The sequence below is a fragment of the Esox lucius genome, chromosome 6 (assembly GCF_011004845.1).
Source record: "Esox lucius isolate fEsoLuc1 chromosome 6, fEsoLuc1.pri, whole genome shotgun sequence".
Lineage (NCBI taxonomy): Eukaryota > Metazoa > Chordata > Actinopteri > Esociformes > Esocidae > Esox > Esox lucius.
This window is the reverse complement of record NC_047574.1, coordinates 19,234,086-19,248,064: the sequence shown is the minus strand read 5'-3', so window position 1 is coordinate 19,248,064 and position 13,979 is coordinate 19,234,086. Positions and strand designations below refer to the sequence as shown.

Sequence of the window (13,979 nt, the reverse complement as noted above, 5' to 3'; positions counted from 1 at the left end):
ATTGTATTCTGATGCATGTTAGCCACCATGTTTTCATCATGCATAGCAATGAACAGCTGGGTTGTACTAAATTTTATAATGCTACCTTCAGGCTTCTAGAACCGGATAGCATGAAGGTAGCATAATGCCTTTGGGACATTTCTTCCTGAGGGGGAGGTAAAACTTCAATTTAAAATGCATAAATTCTGAATCTTATTTGAGATCAATTCACACCCAGAATATAATTTTTCAGCAACCGGACATGAAAGAGAACACAGTGAAATGGGGTTACATCATTGTTGTCATCCAGAAGAACCGGTCCTCCACTGCCTTGGATGCTCGCACTCTTCAAACCGTTTGCCCTTCTGCTCCGATAAAGAAGTTCTCTATTCAACCAATTCACCATGAGCACTGGCTTGAACCAGCAGGTGGTGCTAGATAACTGTCCAACTTCAAGATGGCTGATTGCTGAAGGGAAACTGCCCCTACCAACATTCAAACCCTTCATTCCTACCTAAGTTCTTTGTTCTGCTACCTCTGGTCTCTTGGCCATCCAGACCCTGCAGGCTGCAGCTCCCACTCAGCTCCGTCAGAACTGTTCTGTCCTGGCATCCCAGCGGTGGAGATTGCTTTTCCCTCGAAGCTAAGACAACAAAACCCTTGAACATACTCAAAGAGTATCTAAAAGGACTTCACAGACACCCCCCCCCCCCTCCCATTGCCTTTTGTGAACCAATTCCTTTGTTGCCTTGTTACATTACTCCTTTTGTACTACTCTGACACAGCCTTGCAAAGTCTGATCATGGTGGTTTTCAGTTGTTACATGTAGGTGTCTACCTCAGGAACCTCACTGCTTCTATCCCTGCATCTCAGTTGCACATGCACCTTGCACATTCAATTTGCCTCTTTGCACATCTACAATTGGCATTGTACTTGAATTTTTACAGTTGTTACATGTCTACCTCAGGGACCTCATTGCTGCTATATCTGCATCCTGGTTGCACATGCTTCCTTATTCTGTCAATTTGTCTGGATTGCACATCTAGAATGCCATTTCTACCCACACAACTATTATCCCACTTGTAACATACACAATACTTAATACTTGCACAATTTCTGCCCTCCAGTATTTTTCTTCATTACACATTTAGTACTGCATTTGCCTTCATTGTACATCTATACATTCCACTTATAGTATACATGTAATACTTATATGTAAATACTTGTAAATGTTCTGCCCTCTTCTATTTGCACTTCTGGTTAGTTGGTAACGGCATTTCGTTGTGCAGTACTTGTATTGTTCAATTACAAAAAAGTTGAATCTAATCTAATGCTTTTGTGATATGATGCTTTTCATTTTTATTGCAATTATTGTTTCTCAGTTACATATATTGTTTCTTCATAGTAATGATTTTGCTGATAGTTCCTATGTTGAGTAAATGCAATTGCTACTACTGGCTTGTGTGGTTGTCCCACATAATTAAATTAAGAGGAATACACTTTAAGTCACTCTGCTAAATTACTTCACAGTAAAAATAAATTGATAGAAACTGCTGTATAGTAGAAGATCTAGTTTTAAGATAATCATTTAATTGGTTATTTGTACAAGATACAAGGCAAACCACAGTGGAGTGGGACCACTCTCCTGTTACTCATGGTACGAAGACAGACACCACCAACAACGCACACAAACAAACACACACACTTCTGCATGTAAATGTTTTCATTAAACATAGATAAATAGTAACTTTTTTTTTGCCTCTAATTTCTTGTCCACTACATCAGACCTCAGTATGACTAAGGGTTACTATGGCTTATGTAAATCCCCCAAAAACAAACATCTAAAAAACATGAACACACGCCCTCTTACACACAGAAAAACACTGTAGCTCCATGTGTAAAGCAGGGGTCTGATGGTATCTATGACGGAGAAAGGACTTCTAACAGTCCCTCCATTCTAGGACATAAACAGAATCAGATCCAGCATATGTTTTAATAGAGTGGCAAAACAGATTCATTCACTCCTTCACATTCATGCACACACCCAAAAAAGCACACACACAAACACCACACTCTTACATATACATACCCTCTTACACTTGTTTATCTGATTTTGAGACTGGACACTAAAAAAAATACCTGTCAAATTAAACATTTAGTTCTTGTGGTTTGTTTCTTTTAAAACCACATTTGCGAATAACGAATCATTATTGAAATCTCCCATTTTGGCCTGGATGTTAAGTTATTTACATATCATACCTCAGTTAGCCAAGACATTCCAAGACTGAAAGCGGTAGTTTTGCTGACATGGAATACATATCAGCCTATACATGACCTGCAGTGGCTGTGCACAATTTTCAGCAGCACCACGTTACGTCACGGGTGTGTCCCGAAGTTGACAGATTTATTGATTTCCTCGCCCCTCTTCAGAAGTTACCCTCTGAGTTTCGTGAAGAAAAGAAAACAGGACCGTGGAGGGCAATCAAAGCAAGTGCAAATAGCAGAGGAGAGGTTTATGGGGTATTCACTGTCTCACTCTCTCTTTATAAACCACCACCCAATCAAACCCTTTTCATTTGACCCTGCATCAATCCATAGTTCAAGGCAGTGCACATACAGTGGATATAAAAAGTCTACACACCCCTGTTAAAATGCCAGGTAAAAGAATGAGACAAAGATAAATGATATTAGAACTTTTTCCACTTTTAATGTGACCTATAATGTGAACAATTCAATTGAAAAACAAACTGAAATCTTCTAGGGGGAAAAATGAAAACCTTACAATAACCTGGTTGCATAAGAGTGCACATCCTCTTATAACTAGGGATGTGTCTGTGTTCATAATTAACCAATCACATTCAAACTCATGTTAAATAGAAGTCGTAACACCTACCATCATTTAAAGTGACTCTGATTAATCACAAATAAAATTCAGCTGTTCTAGTAGGATTTTCCTGATATTTATTTAGTTGCATCTCAGAGCAAAAGCCATGGTCCGCAATGAGCTTCCACAGCATCAGAGGGATCACATTGTTGAAAGATATCAGTCCGGGGAAGGGTACAAAATAATTTCCAAAGCATTAGAAATACCATGGACCACAGTGAAGACAGTCTTCATCAAGTGGAGAAAATATTGCACAAGAGAGACATTACCAAGAACTGGATGTCCCTCCAAAACTGATGAAAAGACGAGAAGAAAACTGGTCAGGGAGGCTTCCAAGAGGCCTACAGCAACATTAAAGGAACTGCAGAAATGTCTGGTAAGTACAGGCTGTGTGCTACATGTGACAACAATCTCCCGTATTCTTCATATGAATGGGCTATGGGGTAGGGTGGCAAGACGGAAGCTTTTTCTTACAAAGAAAAACATCCATGCCCGGCTGAAGTTTGCAAAAACAAACATCAAGTCTCCCAAAAGCACGTTTGAAAATGTGTTACGGTCTGATGAAACCAAGGTTGAAGTTTTTTGCCATAATTCAAAAAGGTATGTTTGGCGCAAAAACAACACTGCACATCACTCAAAGAACACCATACCCACGGTAAAGCATGGTGGTGGCAGCATCATGGTTTGGGGTTGTTTTTCTTCAGCTGAAACTGGGGCCTTAGTCAGGGTGGAGGGTATTATGAACAGTTCCAAATACCAGGCAATTTTGGCACCAAACCTTCAGGCGTGCGTTAGAAAGCTGAAGATGAAGAGGAAGTTCATCTTTCAGCACGACAACGACCCAAAGCACACATCCAAATCCACAAAAGCATGGCTTCACCAGAAGAAGATTAACGTTTTTGAATGGCCCAACCAGAGCCCAGACCTGAATTAAATTGAACATCTGTGGGGTGATCTGAAGAGGGGTGTGCACAGGAGATGTCCTCGCAATCTGACTTGACAAATATATGTTAAGATGTGCCATGCTAATAGACTCCTATCCAAAAAGACTGAGTGCTGTAATAAAATCAAAATGTGCTTCAACAAAGTATTAGTTTAATGGTGTGCACACTTATGCAAACAGGTTATTGTGAGTTTTTTTTTTTCGCTCAAAGATTTCTGTTTGTTTTTCAACTGAATTGGTCACGTTATAAGTCACATTAAAGGCGGAAAAAGTTCTGACATGATTTCTTTTTGTCTCATTCTTTTACATCACAAGAACTTGGCATTTTAATAGGGGTGTGTAGACTTTTTATATCCTCTGTATCTGTGTAGTAGACATATTATTTCCTTTCAAACACTAGCTGTGTTTGGCTGAGCTGCGCTGGCAGTGGGAGGGTCCTATGCAAGACTTGTTTATCTGACAGGCTCAAACCCACATCAAAAGAAAAAACTATTGACCAACTATTGGAATACAGGCCTTCTAGAAGCAAATTACTATTTGGCAACAAAAGCTGTGAAACTAAATGTCACTCATCGAAAAAGAAGCAGATCGTTTGTTGCAGAGCTACACATGATGTTTTTTCCTGGCCGTGTGTGTGTGGCTATTTCTGTTATAATGTCCCTCTCACCTCCTTGTCCAATGCCCCATATTACTAATAACCCTTATTCCTCACACACTCACACTACTTCACCCCCCCACACCCCACCCCCCATCGCTACCCCCACCAGAACCACACCCATACACTCCCAGCTGTAACCTCACCATCAAAAACAGACATCGTTGCGTCAAACCTTTCCAAAAATGTAAGAAATGCTGTAGGTGTCAAACATACATACCACACACACATAGATCTCAATATGCACACGTAGATCTCAATACTGAAGAGACAGAGGCTGGCAACTTTCAGAAGGACACCACTAATAACAGAGTAATATGGTTTACAGTAGCCATTGCAGTTTACATGAGTCGATGATCTGGTTTATGTTAGCATCTTTGAGAGCACTAGCCTTATAGGGCTCTGAGAGTCTCTGAGGGTTGAGCTCTGTGTCTAAGCTTTGTAAGGATAGAGAGAAAAACCAGCATGGATATCAGACATGACAGAGCTGGAATGTTTCTATAGCCTGAATGTTCTGTTTCAGTACTGTATATCTAAATTGTTCATCTCTAGTTTATTCTTGTAGCATATATCTTAACTCTTTGGTTTCTATAACTTTTATCTATAGTGTTCATATGTTCTGTAGTGAGTACTTACTGATTCTGTAGCGTGTATCTATGATGGATTTATAGATGTATAGTCTATAGTGTTTATTTGTGGTTTCTTTACTGTGTAGCTTCCTTTTATGTAGCATGAGAAAGCTTGATGTACAAAATCCATGGGCAGGTTGCTAGTTAATTTCCTTAATGCTGAGCGCCAAGCAGAGAGGCATCTGTTCCAATATAAAGTATGACTCAACCAAGGTTGATTTCGACAAGGAGGATTTAACAACCCTAACCTTTCAACTGGTGGCTCGGTTGTCTAGACTGTGATTGAAAGGTTAGGGATTTTAACCACAAGTACTACTGGTTGTCCTTAATCTGGAGGGGCAAATCTTTTTGTTCAGCAGGTTTGACAGTCAAGTCCTTCTGGTTGGTTTCTGGTCTAAATACACACACACAGAAATACACACACACACACTAGTGCTAGTGAGTGTATAAATACCCCCTAGCTCTAACTATGGTTTCTTATTTCCAACCGTAATTTCAGAAGAACCTCTAAGAGTAACAGTCCAACAGATAAGCTGCCAAAACTTAAACAATGTACACATTAAACATGTACACAACAGCAACTATTAAACAAGCATGTTGGCTTCCACAGAAAATGTGCATTGACCAGAACCTACCACAGATATCCTAGAGAAAAGAGAGCTGGAGTTATATCAATGTAAATGTCCTTCTGGTGGTTGCTCAAGCTAGAACCGTACTTAGTAACCCAGCATGCAAAAAATAAAGTTGGGCCGAGGTGACTAGGTGGGGTTGTAGTGCAGTCGGTGTTATAGATTAATTTTCCCCGTCAGTTCCTAAGCTGCAGAAGGTATAGCAGAGTTTATTGAACCCGGAGCAACTATAGGAGCTGCAGAGGCCTTGTGCTTATTATAGAGCTGATGGCCCAAGCTGCAGGCTGGAGACATGTCAAGTCCTGACCCTCCTAGCTAACCCAGATCAGGTGACAGCAGAGCACCATCGCATTTTTAGTGCCATAGTTTAAACCAGTGTCCTTAACGCCATATAATGACCATTTGGACACAAGATCTTAAACAGAAAAGACTTCCAGCGGAGAGAGTGGGTTGTTTCACAGTAGGTTGGTCAAGTCGGTTTACTTGGGGTTTTGTATTTAGGGTCTGGCTAAATGTATATAAAAGGTCTGCTTTATTACCGTTCATAACTCTGGTATGAAGTGTTGCAAAAACGGTGTTGTCTCTTTCTCTCGCCCCCTTGGAATCTCCCGGTAACCTCCCTCCAACACTTTCCTTTTTGGGCTACCAGAATGCATGACGTTATTTGGGAACAGCTCTCAGCAGCGGGGTAGAGGTGCGGCGCGTGTGTATGAGTGTGATGAGAAGGCGTTAGTGCGCACCAATCCTGTTGGCAGATGTATCCCGGTTAGTCATTGGCTGAGATCTCGAGCGGTTATTCATTCTGTCACGATTCTCGGTCTTGCAGACTCGGACAGCGAGCGTACACTCGGACTAGTAGACCGTCCTTGCCGGGAGACGCATGAGGACTCCATCCAAACTAAATTAAAAAAAAAGATTTTGCCTGTCATCTTTTATTGTCTGGTAAAGACGGCGGAGGAACAGAGCAGGATTTAACCAGCAGGAGCTGCAGTAGCGGTGTTTCAGGTCTCTGTGTGAGCGGGTTGACAGTTTTAACCATGCCGGTGTTCCACACCAAGACCATCGAGGGCATCCTGGAGCCGGTTGCCCAGCAGATCTCTCACCTGGTCATCATGCACGAGGAGGGGGAGGTGGACGGGAAAGCGATCCCGGATTTGACCGTCCCGGTGGCCGCGGTACAGGCGGCAGTCAGCAACCTTGTCAGGGTGAGTGTCCCCCCATCACTCAATTTGGTTTAGTGATTTGGTACTGGATGGCCAGTGAACCGAGAGGAGTTTGTGGGGCGGAATAAAACGGCAGTGTTGTTGTTGATGCTAGTTGTAGCGGTTAACAGACTTAGTGACAGTGACAGTTCAGATAGGTTCTACTGTCACTGGTAGAATGGGGTTAGGGCACTATCAGGTCGTGTAGAAAAACCAAGTCAAAAGGTGTAACAGAGTGTGTTGTAATTAGATCTAGAGTAGCAGTGTCGGCTACAGTGGGAAACGGAGGTAGCAATAGCCTTGGTGAATGTCAGTGTTTTAGACTGGTGAATGTCAGTGTTTGACACTGGTGTGAGTGTGTGTGTGTGTGTGTGGTTGTGTGTGTGTGTGTGTGTGTGTGTGTGTGTGTGAGTGTGTGTTTGTGTGCAGTTGTGCGCGCACACGCATGACTCCCAGTTAGTCCATTAATCTTTGACGGTTAGTCCATTCGATCTGAGGATTCTGCCGGGTTTCATGCAATGAGAATGCAAATTCACCGCCCCCTTCTTCCCAGCGATGTCTGTTTGTTTTCAGTGAGACAGCAACGAAGTCTGTCAAAGCGGGTTGGGATAGGGCTGACGTTCACCCCCCTGTTCTCTCTAATGTGTGTGTGTGTATGTGTGAAACTGTGTTTCAAGAAAAGACGCTGACTTTTCCTTCTCCACAGAGGGTCCCCAAGATACTCTTTTGCAGTTATTTAGAACACTGAAGCATCTTTTTTTTATAATAAAGAAAAGGTAGATACAAAACCGCTCCCTCTGTCTTTTGTTTATTATCGGTTGGACCCATTCTAACCTGATGTGAATCAAACACAAAACAAAATAGATAAATATCAACAAAATGAACACACCAAAACAAGGCACGCATATGCACACACACTCAAACACATACTCACAAGACATACACATTCAGTCGGTTCTTCACTGGGCACAGGGACAGGACAGAACCAGAGTTAATGTAGCTCCCAGAGGTTGTGGGAGCTGCTGTCACTGTCACAGTCAATGTGGACAACAGACATCTAGGTCAGATAAATAGTGCTCCCAGCTTAATTTAGTGTTATTAGGCTATATTGGAGAAATCAATACATTCAGCAAATCCGGACTATGCTGTGCATCTTGGATTGTTTCTACACAGAGCAGACAGATCGATGCAGAGTTCAGGTCAGCTTTTACAGGTTACAGTTTTCTTTTATTGACCGTTAAGAGTGAATGGGTAGTACCAAGGGTGAGGTTCAAATTCATTTAAATTCCATTCAGTTCAGAAAGTAAACTAAATTACATTTCTCTTCAAAGCTTTCTATTAGGAAAAATTGGAATTGGAGTTTGGATTAGGTAAGGGTGAAGGTTAGGCCAGACATGCCCAACCCTGTTCCTGTAGATCTACAGTCCTGGAGGTTTTCTATCCAACCTCAGTTGTGACTAACCTAATTTAGCTTTTCATCCTGCTAATTACTAGAATCAGGTGGGCTTAATTAGGGTTGTTGAGAACACCTACAGTATGGTACAGTAGCTCCCCAGCACGTCGGTCCAACATCCAATCTGAAAACTACGCCTGCTGAAATGCAAGCTCTGTCCTCTTTCATTGAGTCACCCAGACACATGAATTACCGCCTTTGTGGCAGGTCTACTGTACCTCCAAGGTTTCACCCCTAAATCCTAGGCCCAGAAATAATTTCTATACAGTGTTCTCACTTTGAATACGATGTGAATGAATAGGTGAACACAACACAAGATACACACACTAACTGTTGACACGGTTAACCCTAACACTTTACGACACAGTCTGAGTTTAAACCCCTGCACCTTTGCCTGTACCGTGAACAATCTCTAACCCTTTCTAACCCACTCTGGACCCAGTCCCACCTAGTCTTATCTAGTCTCACCCATTCTTACCCACTTCTTACCCAGTCTAATACTGGTATACCCAGTCTTACCCAGTCTAACCCAATTCTACCACCTCTAATCCACCTCCAACCCATTATTACCCTCTAACCTAGTCAATCCCACTCTTACACACCAATGACTAAGTCTAACCCAGTCTTATCCCCCTCTAACCCAGTTTACCCACCTCTAACCCAGTCAAAACCACTTCTTACCCACTTTAACTTAGTTTTACTACCTCTTACCCAGTTCTTAGCGACTCTAACCCAGTATTACTACCAATATCCCAGTCTGAACCTGTCTTACCAACTCAAACCCAGTCTAAGACACCTCTAAGCCAGTCATACCACCTCAAACCGAGTGTAAGCCACATCTTACTACCAATAGACCCGTCTAGCCCTGTTTGACCACTTCTAACCCACTTCTTACCCACCCTAATCCAGTCTTACCACCACAAACCTACTAATAGAGTCTTACCACCCCTAACCCAGTCTAGCTCAACTCTAACCCAGGCTTAACATCTCAAACCCATGTTAACCCAGTCCCTCCACTCAGTTTCACCCTGGCTGGCACCACTGGTGTCTTTAAGGAGTCACAGGAGCTTTAATTTGTGGGGAGGGGAAGGAATAAATAGATCTACTGGTTAGGGAAGTAACACAGTTACGGGGGGGGGGGGGGGCAAGAAAGATCTGCAAAAGAGACACAGACAGACAGAGATATACACAGACAGACATACAGACAGATATATACACAAACAGACAGACAGACAGATATATACACAAACAGACAGACAGACAGACAGAGATATACACAGACAAACAGACAGACAGACAGATATACACAGACAGACAGACAGACAGAGATATACACAGACAGACAGACAGACAGAGATATACACAGACAGACAGACAGACATACAGACAGACAGACAGAGATATACACAGACAGACAGACAGAGATATACACAGACAGACAGACAGACAGAGATATACACAGACAGACAGAGATATAAACAGACAGACAGACACAGATATACAAAAACAGACAGACAGAGATATAAACAGACAGACAGACAGACAGATATATACACAAACAGACAGACAGACAGACAGAGATATACACAGACGGACAAACAGACAGACAGACAGACAGACAGAGATATACACAGACAGACAGACAGACAGACAGACAGACAGAGATATACACAGACAGACAGAGATATAAACAGACAGACAGACAGATATACACAGACAGACAGACAGAGATATACACAGACAGACAGACAGACAGAGATATACACAGACAGACAGACAGACATACAGACAGACAGACAGAGATATACACAGACAGACAGACAGAGATATACACAGACAGACAGACAGACAGAGATATACACAGACAGACAGACAGACAGAGATATACACAGATAGACAGACAGACAGAGATATACACAGACAGACAGGCAGACAGACAGACAGAGATATACACAGACAGACAGACAGACAGACAGGGACACCATGCTGGGGAGGGAAAGCATCCGTTGAGTGTCTCCAAGTAATACTCCTTCTCTGTTTCTCATACAAACACACACACATTTGTTTTTCTATCCTTGTGGGGAGACCAGAAATCCATATTCCTTAACCCTAACCCATATCCTCACCTTCAAGATGCATTCGGGGATTTCTGGCCACTGGTTGTAAATGTGTCTGTGTTGAGGCAGAAAGTTGCTGAATAAGGTGTGCAAAGACATCTATGTGCAGCTTTGTCCCCATGTCATCAAAATCTGGATGAAGTATTATAGTTATTCTACTTGTAGATTAATTGTATAAGTTCATTTATTCAGTCCCAGATTGCATCTTTAACCTAACCCTTACATTAACCTCAATAACTTGTATTCCTTAACTTAATTTACCACAACTCTATGCCCAATTGTTTGTACGTTCTACCCCACACCTAACAACAAAGCTGGAAATGTAATTTCTCGTGGTGGGGACCACCATTTCTCATAATGAGAACATCTAGGGGCAATGGTGAGCACTGTCAGAGCTCAATGTTAAATATACTGGATCTTTTCTAGGGCGTTGTGGTTGGGGATGGTGGATGGGTGGTGAAGCATCAGCCTCTGACACAAAGGGATATGTGTTCTATCTGTGCCAGACTAAATAGTTCCAGTTGTTTTGTTTGAAGCATTTCCTTAACCTTAACCCTTAACCTAACAAGTCTGAATTAATGCATAACCTTCACCCTAACATTAACCATTAACCAGTCTGAATAAACACTAAACTAACACTTAATATAATATTAACACTAACCCTAACCTGCTAACCAGTCAGAAGGAATACTTAATCATTATGCATTCTGGGTCTTGGCTGTCTCATCCTAGAGTACTCTCTGTTGGTGTCAACCATAGATGATTTTCTTTGTGAATTGAAACTTCTAACCCTCAATATATATCTGAGACCTGGCTGCACACATGCACCCACACACAGAGACACACAAACCCACATTCACAGACAAACACGAAGAGATGAGCGATCTGCTGGACTGGTTCTTTGGACTCTTTGGATAGCTCTCACTTCACTAACAGTGACCAATACAATACTGTCCCAGACAGAGATCTGTGCAAACCAGCATTCCTAGATCATTTCAACTACCAGTTTGTTTCCTATGCAATCTAAGTGTTGCTCAGTGTTTATTTAACCTATTATACCCGCCTCATGTTCAAGTACTTACAGGCTAATGCTAAAGTCAGATACCGCTCAGCATTAATTATGCATTACAAATGGCCAATCGATGCTAACAGCACTCTGTGTTTTTGTGTGTGTGTGTGTGTAAGTGTGTGTGCATTCAGGGTGGGGTGGATTACGGGAAAACAGTTGTTGAACCAGGGCATAATTGTGTCCATTCCCCCATCCCCCACTCTCTGTATCTTGCATGTTTATGTGAATGTTCTATATTTTCAGCTTCCAGAGCTAAAAGGGGTAACAGTCATGTAGACAGTCATGCAAGGGTCACGCAAGGGTCACACAAGGGTCATGGGGTAAGGAACTAATTAGACACTCGGATAATGTTCCATCCAACTTCATCAGAAAATTCTTATCTGATTTGCTATTTTCTTTGTCTGATTGCTTTCATTCTGTTGCATACTGACACTGTTTCAGAGCTATGACAGACCTACGGATGTTACATACAAAATCTGATCTGTGTTGTCTCCCGGAATGGATAAACAAAATATTAATGACACGTGTCACGTGAAGGTTAGCAACAAATGTAATCAAACAGAAATTCAGTCTGTATTTTATTAAGTCTCAAGGTAATAACCATGACCTGCGAATACAGCTATGAGTGGAAAACAAGCTCTTTGAAACCCCTACTTGAGACCTGACCTGCCAAAAGGGTTCTGGTGAAATAAATCCTGCACTGGAACATTTACTCTATTGATGAGGATAACAAGCTTTTAGATAATGAAGAAGGGCTTTAAAGTACATAATGAAAAACTTCCTTTAGCAAGGAGAATCTCCCCATAGAATTGCTCTGATTTTACCAGAGTGAAAATTATGTGAAATATTATTGGCCATTACTGTGTAATTTGGTTAATCTGGATTCTGGATACTGATTGTGACCAAAAAATACTTGTTAGGGTTTTACTTAGAGAAAAGCAATGCTTGCTAACATATTAGCTAGCTACTACTGTACCTGTTACTTCTCACCTAGCATTTGATGCAGAACCACTGGGGTTTGTACACACCTTGCTGTCTGCCTTTCTGACCTCAGCAACAATGTGTGTTTGTGTGTGTGTGTGTGTGTGTGTGTGTAGGTGGGCAAGGAGACTGTTCAGACCACAGAGGACCAGGTTATGAAGAGAGATATGCCCCCTGCCTTTATAAAGTAAGTAACTGCCTAATCTTACCGGTTTCTGTCCTGTTAACAAGTGTTGCCTTTAAATAAGTTAAGTTTCAGTACAGTAAATGTAGTAACTATGGAGCTGAGAAGAGTTTCAAGTGTTAACAGGATTGATTTCCTGCCTGTTGGGCCCTGTCCGGGGCCTCCCCCGGGTAGGGCCACAGTGTCACCGGACCCCCCCGTCTCAGTTCCAAGGTGTTACGCTGCTATATTATTGTGCTGGGGGATATGAGGAATGCACTACTAATCTTTTTTTCAGTCTCCTCCAGTTTTAAATTTTAGGAGGACATGTGGTCCTGGTCCACACCTGCGGAGTACCTGGTTTGGGGGGCCCGATGCTGTCCCTGTCCTTGTCCACCTGGTCATACTTCTGACCTAGTCTAAAATCAAATAGACTCTGGATTTAGCCCAGAGAAATGTATTTATTATTCCAATTGGACTCTTAATATCTCACCCGGCACAGCCAGAAGAGGACTGGTCACCCCTCTGAGCCTGGGTCCTCTCTAGGTTTCTTCCTAAAATTCGACCATCTTAGGGAGTTTTTCCTAGCCACTGAAATTCAACACTACTGTTGTTTGTTCCTTGGGGTTTAAGGCCGGGTGTCTCTGTAAAGCACTTTGTGACAACTGCTGTTTTAAAAAGGGCTTTATAAATAAATTTGATTGATTGATTGATGAAAACAATAGCTAGATGGTCAGCAATTATAAAAAATGACAAAAGCGATGGATAGAGGATTTTCTTTAAAATCTTAACAATGTGGAAATACATTTTAGTTGGGCAGAATAAAGATCCTAAAAAATGTGCCTCTGCATACACAGAAGCTTTGGGAAGCGCAAAATGTTTTGTTATGGTGGACAATCCCCCCCAAAACACAGATATTTGTTCCACCACCTCTTTACCAACTAGGGGTAGACCAAATGTGGCAAAGTGAGAGGCTGAATGTGTTATTTCTTTGCTTAAATAGTCAAACCTCTATTTTTGATCTCCTAAATAGCCTGGGAAATAAGGGTCAATACAATGTTTGCGGTTCAATTTATCCCAACTATTGATTCACATTCTTATTCTTGTTGTGTATGTGGGCTCCAGAAATACAGGAACACATTTTGTTTTCTTCTGTACCATTTATTTTATATCATAATAAAGATTCAATTGTAAAACGGTTAACACTTTTACCTTTTCCTGTGTACAGCCTATCTGTAATATTTACTGCAGTGTTTCCCCTTGGCTTTAGTTCAA

At 41.8% G+C, this 13,979-nt stretch overlaps 1 protein-coding gene across 7 annotated transcripts in view; it reads left to right on the top strand.

Annotated features, from left to right (window-relative positions):
• The first annotated feature begins 6,469 nt into the window (after window positions 1–6,469).
• LOC105010680 (vinculin) overlaps window positions 6,470–13,979 on the top strand; it is a 30,457-nt gene continuing 22,947 nt past the window's right edge. For 6 of the 7 annotated variants that reach the window (XM_020047243.3, XM_020047240.3, XM_020047238.3 and 3 more), the window contains exons 1-2: window positions 6,470–6,924; window positions 12,658–12,728. In XM_020047243.3, coding sequence (XP_019902802.3) covers window positions 6,757–6,924; window positions 12,658–12,728 — 239 coding nt within the window. In that variant the 5' untranslated portion in view covers window positions 6,470–6,756. The remainder of the gene's footprint in view (window positions 6,925–12,657; window positions 12,729–13,979) is intronic. The other variant, XM_020047242.3, reaches the window with a different exon arrangement.